The sequence below is a fragment of the Triticum aestivum genome, chromosome 5D (genome assembly GCF_018294505.1).
Source record: "Triticum aestivum cultivar Chinese Spring chromosome 5D, IWGSC CS RefSeq v2.1, whole genome shotgun sequence".
In the NCBI taxonomy this organism is placed as follows: domain Eukaryota; kingdom Viridiplantae; phylum Streptophyta; class Magnoliopsida; order Poales; family Poaceae; genus Triticum; species Triticum aestivum.
This window is the reverse complement of record NC_057808.1, coordinates 467,879,679-467,903,716: the sequence shown is the minus strand read 5'-3', so window position 1 is coordinate 467,903,716 and position 24,038 is coordinate 467,879,679. Positions and strand designations below refer to the sequence as shown.

Below are 24,038 nucleotides of genomic sequence, written 5' to 3'. Positions count from 1 at the left end.
GTTGGTAAACCTGGGCATTCATCGGGCCGGGCTTTGTAAAGCCCGGCCTCAAAATCTCAAGCCCAAGCCCGAGCCCAGCCCGGCACGAAACACATGAAGAGTGCCTTTTAATTATAATAATGATTTTTAGGATATTTAAAAAATATATATTTTACACATATTTCTTATATAAAATAATGATCTATGCCCTGTTCAGGCTTATTTTCGGGCTTTTGGGCCGGCCTTCGGACAGAAAAGCTGAGCCCGGCTTGGATTTCGGGCTTTCGGGCCGGGCTGCCCATGCGCGGGTCTGTTGTCATGGCACGCGCAACGCCCGAAGGAAGCCAAGATACACCGCCCGGCCGCCGGACGCAAGCACGAGTTGACGAACGCACGGCGGGAGCTACGGACCAAAAGCCACCGCGTCCCCCTCATCTCTATCTATCTATCCATCTCGGGCCGTCCACATCCAAAAGTTAGCGGCGCCGACCGTGCGCGCGCACGCATATATACACGTGCACGGTAGGTGATGTGGTCGATCGAGGCAGTGATCGCCAGGCACGAAGCCAGCGCGAGCGAGCGCGTCGTCATGGAGGAGAGCACCGAGGCCGCGGCGACGGCGAGCGGCGTGGCGCCTGGAGCCGGAGGCGGGGAGGCCACTCGGTCGCCGGCCGCGACGATGAAGGTGGTGGTGGCCGTGGACGCGAGCGAGGAGAGCCTGCACGCGCTGTCGTGGGCGCTCGACCACGTCGTCCGGCTCCACCCCGGCGCGTCCGTCGTCGTCGTCCACGCCCAGCACCGCGTCGACCGCTCCGCCTATGGTACCACACAATCCCACGCGCGCTCACTGCACGAACTCGGCCTGCGCGCGGCTGCTCTCACTGAAGGCTGACACATTTTGTACGTGCCGCGGCGTCGTATCGCAGCAGGCCTGGCCTACGTCCCGCCCACGGCGATGGACGCCATGAGGAGGACGCAGGCGGAGAACACCAGGAAGGTGGTGTCCCGCGCGCTGGACGTCTGCAAGCAGAAGCAGGCGAGCGCCACGGCGGTGTTGGTGGTGGGCGACGCCAAGGAGGCCATCTGCCAGGCCGTGGAGGACATGCGCGCCGACCTCCTCGTCCTCGGCAGCCGCGGCCTCGGCATGGTCAGGAGGTACGTACGAGCCCATCGCCATGGCCTTCCACATCGATCTAACAAATCAACTGTCTTTGTGACCCTGTGCTCGTGGTGTGTTGCAGAGCGTTGCTGGGCAGCGTGAGCGACTACTTCGCCAATCACGCGCGCTGTCCCGTTCTCATCGTCAAGCCGCCCAACAAAGCGGGTCCTAAGTGAAACTTGACCTCTGCTTCTGTCAACTAGTACTAGTAGTTCTGATGTTTCTGTAATAACGTCTGAAGTTCCTCCTGTTTAAAGGATGCTATCCTGTGTGGTGTAGTGAAACTAGGGAGTGAACTGTTGTATGGCTGCAACCGACTTGTTGACAGGTTTAATCTGTTGGATTATGGATGGGCTTAGGCCCATATAAGACACTAATCCCTGGTTAATCTTGAGGCCCATGTATGAGATGGCAGGTGGTGGGAAGTTTAGTCCCACCTTGCTAGTTGAGGAGAGTTGAGACCCCTTTATAAGGGTTGCTCTATCACTTGGGAGAACGGCAATAAGGTTTTTGGGGAGCGTCTCGACGCGACTGCTCCCGATCCGTCCCCAACTCCGTTCGCCTCTGCTTTCACTACTTCCTCTGCATGTATGCTTAGGTATCGCTATGAGATGCATACCTTTTATGTCATGCTTACTGTTTACTCGTGGGTAAGTCTAATCGGAAAAGTGCTAATATTTCCAACAATCCAAAAACCTTATTTTAGGCACTTTTCGATTCAAAGCTTTGCTGCTACTCTGAAACCGGAAAAGTTTACCGGGACGGATTTTAAGCGTTGGCAGACTAGGACCACCTTGTGGCTCACAGCGATGAACGTGTTCTGGGTTGGTGGTGTGTCCCTCACAGAAACGATTGCTCCTGAACAGGAGAAGGCGTTTAGGGAGGCAACCACAATCTTTCTGGGAGCAGTTCTGAGTGTGATTGGAGACAAGTTGGTTGACGCCTATATTCATATGGGGGTTGCCAAAAACTTATGGGATGCGCTCGAAGTCAAATTCGGCGCAACTGATGCTGGCAGTGAGCTGTATGCCATGGAGCAGTTTCATGATTACAGGATGGTTGATAAACGTTCTGTATTGGACCAGGCTCATGAGATACAGTGCATTGCTAAGGAGCTGGAGCTCTTGAAGTGTGAGTTACCGGACAAGTTTGTCGCGGGTTGCATTATTGCAAAACTCCCTCCTAGCTGGAGGAACTTTGCTACTTCTCTCAAGCACGTGAGACGTGAATTCTCTGTTGAGGATGTTATCGGTCATCTCAGTGTTGAGCAGAACTCGAGAGCAAATGACTCACACGTGAAAGGGGCAGAGGGTTCTTCTAGCGCCAATGTGGTGCAGAAGAACTTCCACAAGTTCAAGGGAAAGAACTCTGTCCAGCAAAATACTACCTTTAAGAAGAAGGGTAAGAAGAAAGACAAAAAGAGAGATGGTTGCTTTACTTGTGGTTCAGATGAACATTGGGCAAACAAGTACAAGAAGCCAGCACATGACTCCAAGTGTGTGAATGTCACTCTGAGCAACAATGATGCGGCATCTGGGTATGGTAATCTGTTTACCATACTTTCAGTTTGTCAGTCCACCGATTGGTGGGTTGACACTGGGTCCAATATTCATGTGTGTGCTGATGTGTCTTTGTTTTTTTCCTACGAGGTCGCATGAGATTGTTCCGTCCTGATGGGGAATGGCTCGCATGCTTCTGTTCATGGTGTTGGCACGATAGATCTGAAGTTTACTTCGGGAAAGATCGTGCAACTGAAGAACGTGCAGCATGTCCCCGCCATAAAGAAGAATCTCGTTAGTGGCTCCCTTCTATGTAAAAAAGGGTTTAAGTTAGTATTTGAGTCTAACAAAGTAGCCATATCTGGGTATGGACTATTTCTTGGAAAAGGATATGATTGTGGTGGTTTGTTCCGCCTTTCCCTGGAGGATTTCTGTAATAAAGTCGTGAACCAAATTCATTCTAATATGAACGAATCTGAGGTTTGGCATTTCCGTCTTTGTCACATAAATTTCGGTTGTATGACGCGGCTAGCTAAGATGGATTTAATCCCGAGTTTCACTTTAGCCAAAGGCTCTAAGTGCCATGCGTGTGTGCAAGCTAAGCAACCTCGTAAGCCTCACAAGCCTGCGAAGGAGAGACACCTGACACCTCTAGAGCTCATACATTCAGATCTCTGTGAGATGAATGGTGTGTTGACTAAAGGTGGAAAGAAATACTTTATGACTCTGATTGATGATTCCACTAGATTCTGCTATGTGTATTTGTTAAATACTAAGGATGAGGCTCTACACTATTTTAAAGTCTATAAGGCTGAAGTTGAGAACCAACTTGAGAAGAAAATAAAACGAGTCCGGTCTGATCGTGGTGGAGAGTACTTTTCTAATGAGTTTGATTTATTCTGTGCGGAACATGGTATTATTCATGAGAGGACGCCTCCCTACTCACCCCAGTCAAACGGGGTTGCCGAACGGAAAAACCGTACTCTAACTGATTTGGTTAATGCCATGTTAGATACATCGGGTTTATTCAAGGCATGGTGGGGGAGGCTGTATTGACATCTTGTCATGTCCTGAATAAAGTTCCCACAAAGGATAAAGAGACTACTCCCTATGAGCAATGAGAAAAGAAAAGAACTACACTCTCTTACTTGTGCACTTGGGGCTGTTTGGCGAAAGTCAACGTGCCGATAATCAAAAAGCGCAAGTTGGGACCAAAGACCGTGGACTGTGTTTTTCTTGGCTATGCCAAGCATAGCGTTGGCTATAGATTTCTAGTGGTGAAATCTGAGGTACCTGACCAGAAGGTCGGTACAATTATAGAGTCTAGGGATGCTACATTCTTTGAGGATATTTTCTTCATGAGAGATATGCAAAGCAATTCTAGACTGGAATCTGATGAGACTCCTGAACCTGCTATTCCGATGGAATATTATGAACATAAAAGTGATAAGAGTTCCACGGAGGATGACGAGGAAGCTCCTGTTAGGAGCAAGAGACAGAGGACTGCAAAGTCCTTTGGTGATGATTTCCTCGTGTACCTCGTGGATGATGATACTCCCAGCTCCATTTCAGAAGCTTATGCATCTCCGGATGCTGACTACTGGAAGGATGCGGTCCGTAGTGAGATGGACTCCATCTTGGCTAACGGGACATGGGAGATCACTGATCGTCCTTATGGTTGTCTACCATTAGGATGTAAGTGGGTGTTCAAAAAGAAGCTTAGGCCCGATGGTACTGTTGAGAAGTACAAGGCTAGGCTTGTGGCCAAGGGTTATACCCAGAAAGAAGAAGAGGATTTCTTTGACACTTATTCACCTGTGGCTAGACTGACAACCATTCGAGTGTTACTTGCTTTGGCTGCCTCGCATGGTCTTCTCGTTCATTAGATGGACGTTAAGACGGCTTTCCTTAATGGAGAGCTAGACAGCCGGATGGCTTTGTAGTAAATGGTCAGGAAAGAAAGGTGTGTAAGCTAGTGAAATCTTTGTATGGCCTGAAACAAGCGCCTAAGCAATGGCATGAGAAGTTCAACACTACTCTGACATCTGTTGGCTTTGTTGTGAACGAAGCTGACAAATGTGTATACTATCGCTATGGTGGGGGCGAAGGAGTTATGCTGTGTCTGTATGTCGATGACATACTGATATTTGGGACCCACCTCAAGGTCATTGAGGAGGTCAAGTCTTTTCTATCTCACAACTTTGAGATGAAGGACCTGGGTGTGGTTGATGTTATCCTGAACATCAAGCTACTGAGAAATTCTGAGGGTGGAATTACACTTTTGCAATCCCACTATGTTGAGAAGATTTTGAGCCGTTTTGGATATTCGGACTGCAAACCTTCTGCAACACCATATGATCCTAGCGTGCGGATTCGAAAGTTCGAAGGCACGACTGTAGATCAATTGAGATATTCTCAAGTGGTTGGTTCACTGATGTACCTAGCATGTGCTGCTCGTCCTGACATCTCATTTGCTGTGTGCAAACTGAGCCGGTTTGTTTCCAATCCGGGAGATGTGCATTGGCATGCTGTTGAGCGAGTGATGCGTTATTTGCAAGGTACTGCGAACTATGGAATTCACTATTCTGGGTACCCAACGGTACTTGAGGGGTATAGTGATTCGAATTGGATATCTGATGCTGATGAGATGAAAGTCACAAGTGGACATGTCTTCACACTTGGTGGTGGTGCTGTTTCCTGGAAGTCTTGCAAGCAGACGATCTTAACCAGATCGACTATGGAAGCAGAACTCACAGCATTAGACACATCATGCGTCGAAACAGAATGGCTTCGAGAGCTTTTGATGGATTTGCCGGTGGTTGATAAACCAGTGCCGGCTGTCCTTATGAACTGTGACAATCAAACAGTGATTGCCAAGGCTTAGAGTTTAAAGGACAACATGAAATTCACAAAGCACATAAGAAGAAGATTGAAATCTGTCAGAAAATCAAGAAACTCTGGAGTAATAGCGTTGGATTATATCCAGACGGCTAAGAATCTGGCAGACCCTTTTACGAAAGGGCTATCACGGATTGTGATAGAAAATGCATCGAGGGAGATGGGTATGAGACCCACGTAAGTTGCCATGGGGGTAACCCAACCTATGTGATCGGAGATCCCGTGAATTAGGACCTGGAAAAACAATCCAACGGTCAACTGAGGAGAGTATTCTTAATAAACCCACTCCGTTGGAGATGCAGTAATACTCTCAATTCTATAAGGCAGGCTGACTTTTGTCTTAATGTGTTCCAAAGCTTATGTAAGCAAGATGCTAACCTACAGAGCATTTTTTGGAGGAACACACCTATGTGAGCCCGACTGCTGGTCACGGTCTATGAGTTTGGGTAATCTCTAGTAAGCTCATGAGAAGGTACGGAGTATGACTAATAAGCTCCATCCGTGGGGTTTAGCCTACGGCAGCCATGTATCAGCTGACAATAGGCGAAACTTCTGCACGCCAAACTGACAATTCAAGGCATAGTCCATTGTTCAATTGTGAAGAAGTCTAATCCTGTTGCTCTAGGTGAAAGTTCAACTTAACAGTCTCCATTGAAAATTCTGGTATATCAAACATTATTTGGAACAGTTAACAAACTTATGTGCCTCGAGATCTGGTGGGGGATTGTTGGATTATGGATGGGCTTAGGCCCATATAAGACACTAATCCCTGATTAATCTTGAGGCCCATGTATGAGATGGCAGGTGGTGGGAAGTTTAGTCCCACCTTGCTAGTTGAGGAGAGTTGAGACCCCTTTATAAGGGTTGCTCTACCACTTGCCATTGGGAGCTTGGGAAGAGGAGTGGTACACGCGCGCTCCTCCTCCTACGTCGCCCGCCTCGCCACGCCACGCCACGCCACGACGCGCGCGCGCTGCGGGTTGCGGGAACGAGCCGAAGCTTATTTTTGCCGCTCAGGAACGAATTAATTAATCAGGGATTAATTAACGAGTCGCTAACATGTGGGCCACTGTCCAAGACGTTGGACTGTGGGCTGACTTGCGTTGCCGAGATTCGTCGACTCCTTGCCGGGAGTGCGACCCTTGCCGGGACCCGCGTTGCCAGGATTCGTCGACTCCCTTGCCGGGAGTGCGACCCTTGCCGGGAACAACGACTCCCTTGCCGGGAGTGGGTCGACTCGGTCGTGGGCCTTGGCAAGGCCCACGACTTTCTTCCTTACGGACTATATAAGAAGGCTCTGATCAGTGAAGTAATGCAGTTCGGTTCACTCACTCCCTCTCGCGTGACCTAGCCGTCATCCACTGTTCCTCACTCTGTGCTGCCTCCGGCGATCCCATCCCGATAACCGCGTGCACGGCTGGTCGGGAGAGCAGGTGCCTCCGGAACCCTGTCGTTTGAGATCCTGCCCGGGAGAACGGCAATAAGGTTTTGGGGAGCGTCTCGACGCGACTGCTCCCAATCCGTCCCCAACTCCGTTCGCCTCTGCTTCCACTACTTCCTCTGCATCGACATCATGGCCGCCGACGCCGCCGCTAAGAAGAAGGCCACGGACGACGCCGAGGCTGCTGCCGCCGCCGCCGCATTGGCCTGGCCAACCGGAGGGTATGATCTGTTCATCCCTCGTTTACTCGTACGTATGCTAGCCGTATATGTGCTGCTCATAGAAGGTTCGATTCTATGTTCTGTACGTGCTAGTATGCTTAGGTATCGCTATGAGATGCATACCTTTTATCTCATGCTTACTGTTTACTCGTGGATAAGTCTAATCGGAAAAGTGCTAATATTTCCAACATAATCTTGATTAGTGAAGTTTAATCTTGGCGAAAAACAGGTACATCTCAAAGATACATGGCCAATACAAAATCTCTTTGTTGAAGAAGAATATCCCAAAGTTCATATTCATCGCATGTAATGAACGACATGCCACTGCCATGAGCAAACTAGTGTTCAGAAGCGATGCCGTGATATAACTTCCTCCAGGTCCAAAATTTCATCCGTAGGGTTTTTCAATGTTTTTTTTTCTGTTTTCGAAAAGGATGCATACGGTCATTTTGTTAAAGTTGATGCAAAGCAACCATCAACAAATTGAGTACAAGACTTGAATAACTATGAGGGACACATGATATGAAATCAACACCTTTGACCAAATCGATTTCTTCAGCAACAACGCCTTCAAGAAGGGATATACACCCTCATGCCGCTGCCACCATATCCAACCGGAGACGGCAAGGATCAGTATTTTCATCCTGATTGCCGAGACCAATCAATGAAGGACAGTATAATAGCAAGTAGACAACGCCTTCAACAAGGTAAACACATAAATTTGTCGCTGTTGAACCCAAACATGAAGGCCGGAATAGGAGTTTTTACCCCGGAGAGGAAGTTGTATTTCAATCACCGCCTTGAAAATGGATCTTCCGCTAGTTGCGTCAGCCAACACTACAGGCTAGACCAGATCGGCACTCGGACGCGTGTCGCGTGAGACGTCTTCCCACCTTAAGCAAAGACCGTCAGGAGGCCGCTCATGATGGGAGCGCGGAACTAACCGATGCCACTCCACACCGTCGTGAATGAACCAACATCGGATGTTGCCGCTGACATCCATAAAGCTTGACACGTTGCAAAGTGTTTTCGACAAGTTTAAGGAGTCGACTACAATGAAATAATCACATCGTAGCGATGCTTAGAGCATCTATAGTCGGACGCCCCAAACCTGCCTCAAACGCGCGGGCGAATGACCCAGTCACGAAAATCCGACCCAGACGGGCTCCTCAAACGCCGGGGCTGACCGGCACCCCTCATATCCAGCCCAAATATGGGGTGGATATGGGGGCGCCTGGGCGTGTTCGCCACGTCAGACTGAAGTCGGGGTCCCACGGGGAATCGCTCGGAAACCGGCGGTCCGACGAACGTCTCCTCCGATGGGGGGGGGGGGGGGATGTGAACACTGCATGACGCCGGTCCGGCTCGCCGCCCGAGGCCAAATCCGGCTATTTAAGCCGGTCGGCGTCCCCCAACCCTAGCCCATCGACCTCCTGCCTCTCCGCACCGCCAACCCAAGCCCATCCACCTCCTCTCTCCCGCTTCGGCGCTCTTCCCATGCTTTCCGGTTTTGCCATGGTCCGAAGAAGATAACCAACTACGTTATGCTCATGCTGGAACGCCGGTACCAGATCGAGAAGGAGATCCAGGCGAGGCGCGCCGCCTGCGTCGTTGCCGGGCTGCCTTCGGACTCGCCGGAGCTGGAGAAGGAGGAGGAGAAGGCGGAGGAGGAGGAGGAAGAAGAGGAGCAACAGCCGGCTCCGATGGAGATGGCGGAGCCGAAGGACGAGGAGGAGGCGGAGCAAGAGCTGGCACTGGCTTCGGGCTTCAACATGGAGGACGCGGAGGCAGAGTTTGCCGTCACCCAAGCGGACGAGATGGCGGAGCAGCTGGCCATCCCGGAGTCCATCTAGGATGAGGCCTATGTGGAGGCCATCCGATGGGCGGCGACCGACGCCCTCTTTGACCGTGTTGAAGCGGAGATGGATGCGGAAGAGACCAAGGAGCCGGAGTTGCGGCTGCCGCCCATGCACCTGGCGTTGGGCATGGGATAGTGGACATCTTTAACGAGGACTAAGCTAGTTGATCTATGTAGTACCTAGGATTTTTTTGCATACTTTTGTATGGACTTAAGATTTCTAGTATGAGGTATCCGGATCCAGATGGGCAAATTTGAAGCTTGACCAGCCAGCGTCCGTGGATGCGCGGGTCCGGATTTGCCTCCTCCGGCTGTAGATGCTCTTAGCCGGCGAACGTTCGCCGTGGAGGATGACAACTGTGAACGTTTTCATGGCAGTTTCGGTTGTAGGGTTTGCAGTTTTTCAACTAGCATAGCAATCTGTGGCAGAGAGCCGGTTGCGAACGTGTTCGCTGGCAATTTCTTCCCGGCGAACGTTGGTTAGTTAGCATTCATTTTTACAAGAAAAATCATTACGGTTTCCGGTGGCCTGACAAGGCTGCTGGTGCTGGGCACTTGTGCGAATCCCGGGGCAGACCGCGAGCAGGGGACGCGCCAAGCTCAACGGCCCGCCCAATGAAGCCAAGATACACCGCCCGACCGCCGGACGCGAGCAGGAGTTGACGAACGCACGGCGGGAGCTACGGACCAAAAGCCACCGCGCCTCGCTCCCCATCCATATCCATCGATCTATCTCGTGCCGTTGATCCTCAAAAAAAAAAAAAAAAAGCTAGCGTGCGGCGCCGACCCCGCGCGCGCGCATATATACGACGGTGATGTGGTCGATCGAGGCAGTGATCGCTAGGCACGAAGCCGGTCTTGGCATAACCGCAAGCGAGCGCGTCGTCATGGAGGAGAGCACCGAGGCCTCGGCGACGGCGAGGGGCGTGGCGCCTGGAGCCGGAGGTGCGGAGGCCGCCCGGGCGGCGGGCACGATGAAGGTGGTGGTGGCGGTGGACGCGAGCGAGGAGAGCCTGCACGCGCTGTCGTGGGCGCTCGACAACGTCGTCCGGCACCACCCCGGCGCGTCCGTCGTCGTCCTCCACGCCCAGCACCGCGTCGACCACTTCGTCGCCCACGGTAAGCAATTAATCTCGCCGCGCGCTGACCGAGCGAACTCTGTCCCCGCGCGCGGCTCTGAAGGCTGACACACCTGGTGCGTGTCGAAGCAGGCCTGGCCTACGCCCCGCCGACGGCGTTGGACTCCATGAGGAGGGCGCAGGAGGAGAACTCCCGGAGGGTGGTGGCCCGCGCGCTGGACGTGTGCAGGCAGAAGCAGGCGAGCGCCACGGCGGCGGTGGTGGAGGGGGACCCCAAGGAGGCCATCTACCAGGCCGTGGAGGAGATGCGCGCCGACCTGCTCGTCCTCGGCAGCCGCGGCCTGGGCATGATCAAGAGGTACGTATGCACCGACCGCCATGGCCTTCCACATCGAGCTACCACTACTGACCGATTCTCTAACGTGAGCGGCTGTGCTAAAATCAATCGTGCTTGTGACTCTGCAGGGCGTTGCTGGGCAGCGTGAGCGACTACCTCGCCCATCACGCCTGCTGCCCCGTCCTCATCGTCAAGCCACCCAACAAGGCGCACCACAAGTGAAAGAAGCTCTACACAGGCTACGTTTTTGGGCGTCTGCCAACTAGTAGTACCAGCAGCACCGGCTTGTTAGCGACTAGTGCTTCCAATAAAGATGCAGCGATGGAGCTCCCGTGTAGTATGTTCGGTAGGCAAGCATCTCCATCATGTGTAGCATGTTCAGAAGTTCAATCTCAATCATCAAGTTCTCCCAGGAATGTGGAAACGTTGTGACGAATCGTAGTGCCCCTTCAAGGACATGGGGGCTCAAAACAAGCAGGTTACATTTGCGAAGAATCTGGTTCACCTAATACGTGAGACTACACAGCTGCATCAAACAAAAAACATTACGTGCTAAATTCGTGTTTACCAGACTGAAGGATGCATCATCCGAGAGTATCCATAGGATGAACATCGCTGTCGCATTTCCACAAGCACCATGGACCACCTCATCAGAAGGCTAAATGGTGGCGCCATCGCTCCGATCCCAGCCACCAAGTCTGTCTACCGGGTCATAGTTCGTGAACAGCCGGAACACATTCCCCAGTTTGTTTGAGTGCTGAGGCTTGAAACCGCAGGGGCGCACGTTTAGGAGCTCCAGCGCGCGGTCCTTCTGAACTTCGCCTGGCAGAAGAAGTTTAAACCATATGCATTAGAGAACAAACAAAGTATTCGAAAAGACGAATTTCGGTACATATTGATATCTCACAAAACAACACTAGTAATGTTCTCAGCAAAGTTACAATCACGCTTACGAGGCATCACGGGTTCTTAAATTGTAAACTAGCGAGGATTACACATTCTGATGCTAATCACACATAAGTATACAATTGCATACAATTTTCAAGAGAGACCATTCGCATACAAGAAGAGGCACATCATGCATGGTTTCGAAAGATGAAAATAAACTGCTGAAGTTGTGCTAAATGCCAGAGTACTTGCAAGTTGCAACTACACTTGATCTACTGAGATGTAATACCGACTGTTCAAGCTTTTTTTGCCCACGAATACACAAAAGCTTTGCGTATCATTGCATTGATAAAGAGGAGTTTCACATAGGTCCTGTTACAATGCAAAGTGGGTTTGGTTTGTCAACAACAACACACCCAACCTACGAACACCTATGGCTATTCTCCGGGTATGACGAATGTTAAAAGTCTTATGAGTACTACTAGCACATGGATTGTTGATAGTAAGAGGTGATACCCTAAATCATACTGTTTTCCCTTGATTGCAAAACAGAATCCAACCAGCAAGCATACACAGTCGACACCCCTTTTTACAATGCCATGAAGTATCAAACAAGAAGGGATGCATTGGATTCTAGTTAGATCCAAGACAACGCTGATCCGAGGGTTCAGTTCACTTGAATTGAGTTACCTGTGAGTAACAGCAGGAATGAGCCTTCAGGCCGCGCGAGGAAGGAGACCGTCTTGGCAACCTTCTCCAAGCACTCCTGACTCTGCACCAACGACGAATCACCACAATTCATCCCCACAATTTAGTCAAATCTGTAACCTTGTTACCCCAGAAGCAGAACTAAGCAAATCAAAGGAGGTTGGAGACCATACCAGGTACGGAGGGTCGGCGACGACGATGCTGAAGGCGTGCTTCATGGCGGGCGGCAGCGCCTCCGGCTGGTTGTAGTCGTAGAAGGCGAAGTCGTCGCCGTACTGCCCGAACCGCTCGTCGTACTCGAGCAGCCGCGCGGGCACATCCGGGCTGCTCTTCCTGAGGTAGGCGTAGAGCGTGGGGCAGGCGACGCAGGCCACGGCGGCGCCGGCGCCGGCAGGCAGGCCGGAGGCGAGGCGGGCGACCTCCTCGGCCAGCCCCCGGGCGGTGCGCTCGTCGTACCAGAACTGGCTCAGCCGCCAGTCCTCCGCGACCAGCTCCACCCCTTCTGCTCCCCCCTTTTCCCCTTCGTCCCGCCCGTGCCGTCGCTGCTCCTCCAGGAAGTCCCGCAGCGCCCCCGCCGCCGCCGCGCTCAGCTGCGGCCGCTCGTCGTCTTCTTCCTCCTCCTCCTCCCCGGCCTCCCGCCACGCTCCCTCCTCCTCCTCCGCGCCGCTCGCCATTGTTCGCTCCGCTCTCTAGAGGAGGCGGCGCACCAGGGAAACTCTCACCGAGCAAACACAGTCGTCTCTCACACGAAGAGCCCAAGGCCGGTTTCCGGGCCTCGGTGGATACGGGCCGAGACGTCTGGGCCACGGTGGATGCGGGATTGCGGGCCGAGACATCGGGGCCCAGTGGAAGCGGGAGCAGGGAAAATAAAAGCAGAGAGTGGCAATGGAATCGCAGGGGGGGACTGTGAGGGAAGCGAGGGGGGAGGTGGTGCGCCTGCCTGCGCCTCCGTTCCCGGTCGGGCGAGCTGCGAAACCCCAATCGCCTCCACATCTCGCGGCGGCGCCGCCCCGGCCCGCCGCCCTCAGCGTCCGCCGCGGCGGCCAGCGGGCCACCGGGTCGAGGGAGGAGAAGGGCGGCGGTTGCTGCGTCGGCCGCTCGCTTCCCGAGGTAGCATTCGCGCCCGCCGGCTCCCGTCCCGCGCGAGGCCACGGTAGATCGACCCGCGAGCTCTCCTTGGACGCGCCTGCTCCGTGCTCGCGCAGCCGCGGCGAGGAGGCGCTGACCGGCGCGTGCGTGCGGCGGCGGTTGCTTCTCCGGGAAGCTTCGGGGGCACGGCCCGATCCGGTTTGGGCAGAAGCAGAGGCAATGTCGGCCGCGGGGGAGGACATAGTGCAGCACCTCTCGTCGAATTCCAACCCGTCCTCGTCCAAGCTCGCCAAGCTCGAGGCGCGCATGGCCGGCAAGGCCGTCTCGGTGCCGCCCCCGTCGCCGCCGCACCACCCGGTGGTCTCCGCCGCCTCGGCCCCCACCTTCATGGACCAGGAGGAGCTGCCCGAGTCCTCCTCCTCTTCGGATGATGATGTCAGCCCTAAACCTCGTACTCCCCCTGTTCTTTCTCCCCCCCCCCCCCCCCCCTTTACTGCTCAAGCATTACATAATGTTTATCTACCTTCGATTACCTTGCCTGTATATTACCTATGCTGCTACAATCATCCTGGTTAGAACTATTTGTAATGTCTCTTTTGGTAAACCTGTATTGTAGCTAATTACAGGTTACTGATATTCCCATTCTTAATTTCATTTCATCTAACCTAGACTAATGTTTGCTGTATTTGCTGACCAGAATGGCGAGGAGTTCTTGATACAGAAGAACACACTGAAGCGTCCGAGATCCCCGGATGATGACCACGGCCTAGCTCTTGGAAATTTTGAGGTGTGATCTTCTGACATTAATTGACTAGAATTAAACACGGGCAATTCTATTTTCCACTTGCTTTCCATTCCTTGTAGCATAATTCTGTCTGGTGCATTCTTTCATGCTTGTGAATTCCAGGGATCAGCTAATGCGGCAGCAAAAGTATTAGATGTCACGGACACACGACTCCCTTCGGAAAACCCAAGCAGAAAAAGGCAGGGCCGTGGAAGGGGACGTGGTGGAACAGGACGAGGGCGTGGCTCAAAGACGGTTGATCAAACACGCCATACTTCGGCTTCTTCAGTAACTGTCTCAAATGGTCAACATGACAAATTAACCAACATGGTATGCTGTGCAATTTTATTCTCAAGATCTTGATCTATCTTCTACTCCCTCCGTTCCAAAATAGATGACCCAACTTTATACTAACCCATCAATGGGCAGTGGTGGGTAATGTACTATCTTGCACTTGAATGATCACGTCATTGCCTGCGCTCTTCTTGAAGAACTTTTTTAAGGCCATTGATCGGTGCAAGAAATAATTAATAGTGTAGAAATTGCTACAGCTTAGTTTGGTATTGATCAAATTATTAGATGTGTCAATGATAAAGAGCAACTAGCTTCTTTGATACAGATAAATTCTATCAATTGGAGAATGTTGAAATAGAGCCATTAGATTTTTGCTCAGTTGGGGTGCGGATTGCTGAAATAAGGGCACATCGCACAATAAGCACTTCAAGGAATTGAGTTTTACTAACTGACACAACTTATATTGGCAAATAAGGTTCACGTTCCATAACATATTAAAATTCCACATTAGGGCATCACTTTTTTTTTTTGACTATGAATTAGGGCATCGCTTCATCACCAGGGATCTGGTAATCTTGTAGACTGGAACAAAATTGATTAAATGGCTGCAATCCTTGGCTGTATGATAATCTCCTAAGGCCATGTTCGTTTAATCCTCTCGCCACAGGGATTGAAGGGGATTGGGGAGGTTTGAGGGAGATTTTGACTTGCAAGGGATTTAATCCCCTTCAATCCCTTTCAAACCTCTCCAAACCCTGTCAAACTGAACAAGGCCTAAAGGATTGTACATTGCATGAATCAAGTGATACAAGGCTTGGTCGATATCGATGCATTTGAGGGCTTCATTTGTTGTAATCTCATACACATGTGTATACAATACCAGTACGCTATTTCCTTATCTGCTAAATTATCAGCTTACATGCCATTTACTCCATATACAGGATTCCCGAACAAGTGTTCTACCTGGGAATGATGACAGGACTGCTTTACACGTAAGACTTATTTATTTGCACCATTTTTAATGAGATGCGCATCATCTTGGTCTGCTAATGCTAATGCATCCTTTTATTTTCCTTACATACCATTTCCTGCCTGCTTCCGAATGTGTTTGTGGGCTTTGCTTGTACATACACTTGAAAATACTTCTGAGGGTGTTTGTACATGCACCCACGACCTTTTCTTCAAGAAAAAGTGTCTCTGTTAGTTCAATACTTCCACTTGAGTCTAGAATCTAGGCATCTTAACTAAATAAGTAATATTTCTGATGGCTTTCATATATGCATCCAGGCCCTTTCCTTCAAGGAGAAGTGTTTATGTTTGGTTCAGTACTTCTGTTCGAGTCTAGCACCTAGGCAACTTAACTACATAAAGTAATATGATGTGATTAAGATATCGTTGTGAAAGCATGAACAGCTTTGGTGAATGCTGTACTGGACAAGCCATATAGGGTATCAGTCAATCTGAGATATGAAGTATAGTGTACCATACAAACATGTTCTAGGATACTTTCTTTCCTTTTCAAATTTACATTCTTAAGCACTCCCAATTGAATAGGAAGAATTATCACTGTTACGTGGTAAAGTTGCATTTTTGGAGGAGGAGCTTAATAAATCGCGTCAAGAAGCAACGGAGCATCACCAACTTAGTGATAGGTTAGCTAAGGTAAGGATATACTCACTGCAAGCTTTCTTTGATCCTGACTTCCCTAGGTCACTGACTTGTTGCCTTTGCATCATTCTGCCAGGAATTGAAGGATTTCAAGGATCAAGATCAACAAAAGAAACCAAAGGTGTCACTTAGAAACCATTATTTATTACCAACCATATGTTTTGGCTACCCTTCATTGTTATTTATACATTGGACCATTTTTGTTCTGAAGATTTGGAACTTACTACTTAAGCCTATCATTATTGATAAAAGGAAACAACTCGCTTCTTGCATATGCAGGGATCCTGAAATAATAGCCATTATTATAATTATGCAGTATATATGCTTACGTGTCTATTCTCATTGATACAGCAAATGAAGGTCCTGTCTGATCTGCTCATAGCAGTATCAAAAGCAGAAAGGCAAGAAGCACGGATGAAGTTAAAGCAGGAATCTTTCAGACTCGGGAACATTGGTGTTATGAGGTAATCTTTCAATGATCCGAGTTTCAAACACTTTAAATGCGGAATAGAGGAAGGATATGTCTAGATTTCCTATTACCTGAAGAATAATACTTTGTATATGGGTCGTTGTTATACTGGCATGTATGCTGCGATATTGTCTACCAGAAATAGGCCTAGTGGCATGACCTGTCAGTTACTTCATATATCCAGTATGCCTTCTAGTATTGGCAACTTCTCTGCAGTTTGCATGTTTTTTTCTCTAATATTTCCTGTTTTGAGTATGGACCATTTATTGCAACCTTTTCTTTGACTGTTCTCTGTCATAACTCAGAGCTGGGACTGTCATATCTGAAACATGGGAGGATGGTCAGGCAATAAAGGACCTTAATGCGCATCTTGTGAGTTTCTGCTGCTCGATAGATCTGTTTATTTCAATAAACTATTAGGCATAGTATATGCCATTGTAAAAGCTGATCATAATGTTAAGAACTTACTGTGGAACTGTGATCTGGGTGACCTGTCCAGTTGTTGATACCCAACCATTAACAGCTTTACTTCAGAAGGCATACCTGATGCTCTTATTAGACAACTTCTATTTCATTTGTCTTGTTTGCGATTTTGATGACATATTTGCAGGTCACCCAGATCTTGGTTTTTTACCTGATGCTCTTAAGTCATTACCATCCTAGCATCTTATATGACATCTTGATCTTGTTTAGTTGAGCATCATGTTCAAAAGGGAAACTTTGTTGTTCCTACTTTATTTTTATTGATCTGGCTTGGCTTGGACATGTAGTTTACATTTCATAAGCTTTGTCTATTAAGGCACATTGCGTAACTGGCAGCTCTGGTCACATGTTTTGCCTCTCATCTATATAATTCCAATTCTTGACATTCACATTAACATACCGTCCCTTTGTTGAATTGCTCATGTATGTTGGACCTTTATGTAGAAATCATTGCTGGAAACTAAAGAGGCTGTTGAAAGACATCGTAAATCTCTAAAGAAAAGACAATCATCTGGTAAGAGCTACTCTTTAAAAACAAAAATTGTGCTAGCTCAAATTCTTTATAAGTTGCTGATTGAACTATCTTGCACACTGAAGAAGATTTGATGTATGGGTATAGAACTTAAGTTCATTATCATTACTCCCTCCGTCCCAAATAAGTGTCTCATGTCTCAACTTTGTATTAACTTTAGTATAAAGTTGTACTAGAGTTGAGAGTTGAGACACTTATTTTGTAAAGTTAGTACAAAGTTGAGACAGTTATTTTGGGACGGAGGGAATATTTTATATGAGGGAAAGCTCTTTCACATAAGCAAGAGATAAACAAACACACACGATACTTTTGTTGTCACTATTCTACACTCACTGCTTGATGTTCTACTATTGTAGATAAGGGTGACGGAAGTGATGCTGAAACTAGCATGTCCGAGGAAGATTTCCTCTTACAGGACGAGATATGTAAATCTCGGTTAACAAGTATCAAGCGGGTAAGTGGTTTCCTTTACTTGGTTATTAAATACACCCTCTTCCCGTCTTAACCTACTTTCCACAATTGAATTGCAGGAGGAAGAACAGTATCTGCGAGAAAGAGATCGATATGAATTAGAAAAGGGTAGGCTTATACGTGAAATGAAGCGTCTCAGAGATGAGGATGGATCCCGTTTTAATAACTTTCAAATTCTTCACCATCGATATGCTCTGTTAAATCTTCTTGGAAAGGGAGGGTTTAGTGAGGTGTACAAGGTATATTCTTTCTTCAGTTATATATTTCTTTTTAAAAGGAGGCTCTGAACCATTGTTTATCAATAATGCATCTTGAAATACAAATGCATTTTGCGTTAATAAGGTAAAAGAAGCGCTCAACTTTGCCATCATTAATTTAGATTTGTCTCTATATATGCTCTTATGAAGAGCTTCATTTTGGGTGGGCAGGGAGGCTGGGATCCTGGCCTATCCAAAATGGGCTTAAAAGGATAAAGAAGTATGCAAACCTAGTATTTAAATAGTACTCCCTCTGTTCACAAATATAATATGTTTTGGATATTTTAATATAAACTACATACAAACTGAAATGAATGAACAAACACACTAAAATGCTTCTGTATACATCCGAATCAGAAAAAAGTTAGAACATCTTTTAATAGTGAACGGAGGGAGTAGGTGAGAGAATCTGTATGGAAACAATTGGAGCAACACATCTGGCATTGAAATGTCCTTTGGCTTATGTTACATGGGAAAATCAGTACACCAGGTGCAATGCGGCAGCAGCCAGTGCAAGTGGCTGAGAACTGGATTTAATTTCCAGCTGCTTATCAGGTCCTAGTCTGTAGTTGGTTAGGGAAGGAATAAATTAGGTAGGTTAATTCAATTAGGAAAGGGAAGAATTAGGTGAGTTAAGATGAGTCTGATTCTTTTTAGGAAGTTGTTAGTTGGCCCAGTCTGTGTATCAGGCAATGCTATAAAAGCATGCCAACAATGAGATCTTTCTCTAATCCCTGCACTCTTTTCTCTCTCCTCCCTATCCATTGATCTCCTACTGAGCTGCTATTTACTCTACTGAAATCCTACCACGATGCCGTCCAAGCCTTGCAAAGGTGCTTCTTACCTTACCACAACTATAACCTTCGTTTTCTGATCCTTGCCTGTGGCAACTTAGGCCCTGTTCGGATCTAAGGGAGGAAAACCAAAGGATTGGGAGGAAATGAGGGAAAAGGAAAGGAAACAGGGTATCAAACACATGAATACATAGACCATGTAGGAACAATGGCTTAGGTGTACGGAATGCAGGAAAATGGAGTACAGGGGATCTAGATAAGTTGGTCCCACCTGATGATTTTTTCTATGTAAAAAAACTAACATGCTGGTTGAGAGTTTAGGTTAATGGGTCCCAGCATGCACAGATCCATCTCATTCTGAACTTGATGTTGGTCCCAACGTGTATGGTTGAGGTGCTCTGCCTCGGGCCAACGCAGAAAAAAAGAGCTGGGAGTGGATTCTTGGTTTTCTTCAAAAGCACAGGCCTAGAAAACTTTACAAAGGATTGGAAATCAGTGATTCCTGTGCTCCGAACGCAGCTACAGTGAAAAAACCTGTAGGAAACGATTCCTTTCAAGTTTCCTAAACTTTTCACAGGCTCTTATGTTCCTTTTCTGTTGAAAAATGTAAGGTGTTATAAAATAAATGCAGGGTATACCATCTTGTACCAGCTTCAGTGTTGTATTAATTTTGTTGCCAGAATATTACCTAGTTTTTTTGGCCTTCCTTTTGTGACGTCATTTCAATGTGTTTTGATATAGCATTCACATCTGTTCTGTAGAAATTTGAGTTTGGTTTGGTGGAATACCAGTAGTAACATGCAACTGTTCCTCTGTGCAGGCTTTTGACTTGGTGGAATACAAGTACGTGGCCTGTAAGCTTCATGGTTTGAATGCTCAGTGGAGTGAGGAGAAAAAGCAAAGCTACATACGGCATGCGATTCGTGAATATAATATCCATAAGACTCTGGTGCATACAAACATTGTCAGGCTATGGGACATATTCGAGATTGATCACAACACATTCTGCACTGTCCTAGAATATTGCAGCGGTATACTGATTTCTTAAATTTCTTTGACATTTTGACTGTCTAAATTTGGTTCTGTCATTTTTGTTTTGCTTGGAGTCTTACGTCACTCTGATGATGCCCAGTGCCTCATGTTTCCTTCAGTTTTGTAATGCGGAAAATGCTACTCCCTCCGATCCATATTACTTGTCTTAGACGTCTTAGATTTGTCTAAGACAAGTAATATGGATCGGAGGGAGTAGTTAGGTTTTGTGCCAGTCATGCATGGTGTAACCCAGATACATCTATCTATGATGAGCTCTTACTACATTAAACTTATTCCGGTTTTTACTATTTAGTCATAGTCGCCTGTAGGTGTCCTGGAGTTGACAGTGATATAAATGTTTAAATTTGGGAACTAAAAGGGACATCTAAACCATGGTTTCTTACAGTTACAGTCCACATTGCCATTTATAATCTTGTAACATATGGATCACCCATACCATATTATGAGCTTAAGAGGTATGGAAAACAACTGCCATATTTGATCACTACGTAAGAAGCATACATAATGCTATGGCCTATGATGATGACATGGAATTTGAGCTAGATTATTAGCAATTCTAGTGATCTATGGACTGATAGATCATGTCTCATATAGTAGATCAAAGTTTCTTCATTTCTGCTGTTCTCTTCTCAGTAGGCGCACAGTCCATTCTAGTTTTACATAAGTAGTTATTCATAATGATTTTACAACTGAAATCTAAAACTCTCATATTAGGAGGTTGCGGCATCTAATAATGTTATCTCCTTGCTCATCTTTTACCTAGGCAAGGATCTCGATGCAGTCCTTAAAGCAACACCAATTCTTCCAGAAAAGGAAGCAAGGATCATAATTGTTCAAGTGTTTCAGGGCCTTGTTTATCTTAACAAAAAGGCTCAAAAGATCATCCACTATGACCTCAAACCAGGCAACGTTCTCTTCGACGAAGTTGGTGTTACAAAAGTCACAGACTTTGGCCTCAGCAAGATAGTGGAGGATGACGTTGGGTCTCAGGGAATGGAACTCACTTCTCAGGGAGCTGGAACCTATTGGTGAGCGACTGAGTGCATTCACTTTCAAAGTTGATTTTTACGAGTCCAGATCATGTTTCTATGGAATGTTTTAGTTGCCGCCATTGATTTGCTGTACATGTGTACAATTGTATAACCTTCAAAATAAATACTCCCTCCGATCCATATTACTTGTCGCTCAAACAGATGTATCTAGTACGTCTAGATACATCCGTTTGAGCGACAAGTAATATGGATCGGAGGGAGTACTATTTGTTGCATGCAGCGCAACTGTTCTTGTGTTATCGCTATGTAAGCAGGTTGGATTATATATTTAATTCTTGTTCGTGTTATTGTGAATGCTGCACCAATGTTATTTCTTAATGACAGATATTTCTGTTTTAAAAATTCTTTCTTCCTTTCTGTTTTTTTTCCTTCTCCAGGTATCTGCCACCAGAATGCTTTGATCTCAGCAGAACACCATTTATTTCATCTAAGGTACTGATATTTGCCAGCATGTTTTACCTTCTAGTAAACAATAGTTGGTTCATCCTAATTCGGCGGTCTTCTATATTTGCTTTAAATGTGCCCTCAGCCACCAGGGATATATTTGTTTTAAATATGCCCTCAGCTGCCAGGGATGCATGTTCACCTGCTAAATATTTTAAAACGTCCTTCCTGATACAAGTGTTTGCATCTTGAATTTTGGCACAAGAATGGGTGAAAACTTTGGATCTGGAGTGAGCAAGAGTCCACTAGAGAGAGAGAGGGCGCTGCTGGCGTGGCCGATTTGCTCTCAGACAGAGGAGACGCAGAGTGGGGCTGCTGCTGGAGCTTGCCGAAGCTCACTGATTAGGAGGCTGCTGAATCTCCACGCGGCTGCTGGACCGGCGGTAGGGGTGGGGTTGGTTTTTGGGAAAGAGAAGGCTGATAGGGGTGACATGGTAGGAACATACAAGGGGAGAGATTGAGCTAGGCGGCACCGTACAAGGGAGCTGGGTGGGAGAGAGGCTGTGAGTGATGATTTAGAGCTGCTAGGGTTTCTGTTTTTTTTTGTTGAGAAACCGCTAGGGTTTCTGTTGGGTCATATAGGCCAGGCTGTTGGATCTAATGGGCTGGCTCAGGGATTCCTGTTGATCCTAAAATTGTCACATAAGGTCGGAATTTGATGCCGGGGGTATAATTTTTTGCTGTATCAGTATCATCTATTCTTATTTTCCCTCAACTCCTATTTGTCGCCATGACGGGTGCCATGTCGACATAGGGCCCTGGGCTCGAACTCGACTCAGCGACATGGAATCTTTGGCTGTTGGGAGGCTGGGTAATTGGGTCACCAGATGTGATGAGGATACTGGTCTGCTGGCGGAGTGGAGGTGAAGCAGTGGATTGATGTGCCGATTGTCAGTGATAGAGTTAGCTGGGGATTGCTGCCGAGGGTGGGGTTGAGGAGTATGGCTCCGGCAAACAGTGGTGGAGGTGCCCATCCATGGGTTGGGAGGATGCAGCAGTAGGTCTGAAGTGGGAAGTGAAGGGTGACACTGAGAGGGGGAAGTGGTCGGGCAGATATGCATTTTTGGACAAAATTGGGGACATGATCCCTAGTTAACCCACTTTCTTCAAGTTTTGAACTCACTTATGAGCTTCCCAAACTTCTGGTTTAAATACCCAGTTATGGTAACTGTAGCTTCATTCTGATTGGTGTGTAAACTTTTTGTTGTTGCATTTATGCAGGTGGATGTTTGGTCAGCCGGTGTGATGTTTTATCAGATGCTATATGGGAGGCGTCCTTTTGGCCATGACCAGACCCAAGAGAGAATACTTCGAGAAGATACAATTATCAATGCACGCAAGGTGGAATTCCCTCCGAAGCCAACTGTATCAAACGAGGCAAAGGTATGCTTCCTGTTTGTTCATATGGCATATTTTACCTTCTGAGCCATCACTTGTAGTTCTAGTGATCCCCTTGCTAGATTATGTACATGTGACAGGAGACCACGAGTTTCATTTCAAGTTTGTTCTGTAGACTGCCATGAATTGTGTATAAACTGACGTGGGAATGTTGCTAATTTGGAAATATTTTGATCTTGCAATACAAATAACCACACATCAAACTTCTGTTGTATTAATGCGAAGCATTATTGCTCCCATCTCTTGTGAGTCAATTTGTGATTTTTTTACTTCCAACTTATGCAGGAACTGATACGCCGTTGCTTGACATACAATCAATCGGAGAGGCCAGACGTTCTATCAATAGCTCAAGATCCTTATCTCTCTTATGCAAAGAGGTAGACACTACACGTCTACACTACAAGACGAAGGATTTTTTGGAGGTTGGGCAGCCACTCCCAAATGGTGTAACTGTACATATTGTAAATTTCGGGTTGGTCTCGTAAACTGCGATGATCCAATGTCTGCTCTTTTCAGTTTAGAGGAAGTAGGGCATCGGTTTTGAGGGGCATGCACTTCTCTTGATGCTCTTGTGCCGCCCCTCCTTGCGTAATGTGATGTTTGTTTTTGCTAGACCCTGCTGATGGTTCCTTTAAAGGCTGTATTTATTCGTACGGTCCACTAGGGAATGTGCTCTGCCAATTCATCAGAGATAGGAGCCGTCGATGTTCACAAAAACCTTTGTGATGCACTATGTCCGCCCGGATATGCACGTTCTATCTCAGTTGTCTAAATTGGGTGTGGTCAGTTAAAAGCTTTGATCAACAACTACTTCCTCAGTTCGGGTTTACTGGGCCTCCTCTTATTCCGGTCAAAGTCTAACCATTAATTTAAGGATTTTTATCATTTATGCTACTGGTTATGTTTCGCTATTTGAACTGCTAAAAAATGCCATCACTTCGTTAGGCGTATTCTCAAAAATGCAACTAGCACTATTACTGTCAGCTTGAATCTCGTTTGCCATGTTACTGACCAGAAATGCCTATGGACAGACATGTCTGCTCTCCCTCTATCTCACAACAATAAAGCATGGGTCTCACTTGATCCCAATAGGGTTTTTATTTTTCTCTAAAATTATTTGCTTGCTTACTCCTGACAAGCGAGGCTCACACTTATCATTATGAGATAGAGAAAGCTAACATTT

At 47.4% G+C, this 24,038-nt stretch overlaps 4 protein-coding genes across 7 annotated transcripts; 3 read left to right on the top strand and 1 right to left on the bottom strand.

Moving 5' to 3' along the window:
* The first annotated feature begins 493 nt into the window (after nucleotides 1-493).
* Nucleotides 494-1,515, top strand: LOC123122843 (universal stress protein YxiE). 2 transcript variants are annotated; one of them, XM_044543207.1, is made up of 3 exons: nucleotides 494-800; nucleotides 909-1,134; nucleotides 1,221-1,515. In XM_044543207.1, exons 1-3 carry the CDS (start codon nucleotides 509-511, stop codon nucleotides 1,312-1,314), a joined length of 612 nt encoding a protein of 203 aa, XP_044399142.1. In that variant the 5' UTR covers nucleotides 494-508; the 3' UTR covers nucleotides 1,315-1,515. The 2 variants fall into 2 exon arrangements, with proteins under 2 accessions (XP_044399142.1, XP_044399141.1); XM_044543206.1 differs by having other exon boundaries at nucleotides 906-1,134.
* A 526-nt stretch (nucleotides 1,516-2,041) lies between these two features.
* Nucleotides 2,042-23,673, top strand: LOC123122839 (serine/threonine-protein kinase TOUSLED). 2 transcript variants are annotated; one of them, XM_044543202.1, is made up of 18 exons: nucleotides 2,042-2,046; nucleotides 13,142-13,148; nucleotides 13,373-13,591; nucleotides 13,854-13,943; nucleotides 14,064-14,270; nucleotides 15,176-15,226; nucleotides 15,789-15,896; nucleotides 15,979-16,023; nucleotides 16,254-16,366; nucleotides 16,677-16,743; nucleotides 17,299-17,368; nucleotides 17,743-17,840; nucleotides 17,917-18,096; nucleotides 19,729-19,939; nucleotides 20,725-20,989; nucleotides 21,391-21,445; nucleotides 22,679-22,840; nucleotides 23,141-23,673. In XM_044543202.1, exons 3-18 carry the CDS (start codon nucleotides 13,376-13,378, stop codon nucleotides 23,234-23,236), a joined length of 2,034 nt encoding a protein of 677 aa, XP_044399137.1. In that variant the 5' UTR covers nucleotides 2,042-2,046; nucleotides 13,142-13,148; nucleotides 13,373-13,375; the 3' UTR covers nucleotides 23,237-23,673. The 2 variants fall into 2 exon arrangements, with proteins under 2 accessions (XP_044399137.1, XP_044399136.1); XM_044543201.1 differs by lacking the exon at nucleotides 2,042-2,046 and having other exon boundaries at nucleotides 12,938-13,591.
* Nucleotides 9,856-10,883, top strand: LOC123122842 (universal stress protein A-like protein). Of its 2 annotated transcripts, none has more exons than XM_044543204.1 (3): nucleotides 9,856-10,174; nucleotides 10,264-10,492; nucleotides 10,600-10,883. In XM_044543204.1, the coding sequence occupies exons 1-3, from the start codon at nucleotides 9,871-9,873 to the stop codon at nucleotides 10,691-10,693; spliced, it is 627 nt and encodes a 208-aa protein (XP_044399139.1). In that variant the 5' UTR covers nucleotides 9,856-9,870; the 3' UTR covers nucleotides 10,694-10,883. The 2 variants fall into 2 exon arrangements, with proteins under 2 accessions (XP_044399139.1, XP_044399140.1); XM_044543205.1 differs by having other exon boundaries at nucleotides 9,867-10,174; nucleotides 10,267-10,492.
* On the bottom strand, nucleotides 10,831-12,796 carry LOC123122841 (EEF1A lysine methyltransferase 1). The gene is made up of 3 exons (XM_044543203.1): nucleotides 12,241-12,796; nucleotides 12,050-12,131; nucleotides 10,831-11,293 (listed from the first exon to the last, which is right to left on the bottom strand). Exons 1-3 carry the CDS (start codon nucleotides 12,739-12,741, stop codon nucleotides 11,130-11,132), a joined length of 747 nt encoding a protein of 248 aa, XP_044399138.1. The 5' UTR covers nucleotides 12,742-12,796; the 3' UTR covers nucleotides 10,831-11,129.
* Nucleotides 23,674-24,038: the final 365 nt, after the last annotated feature.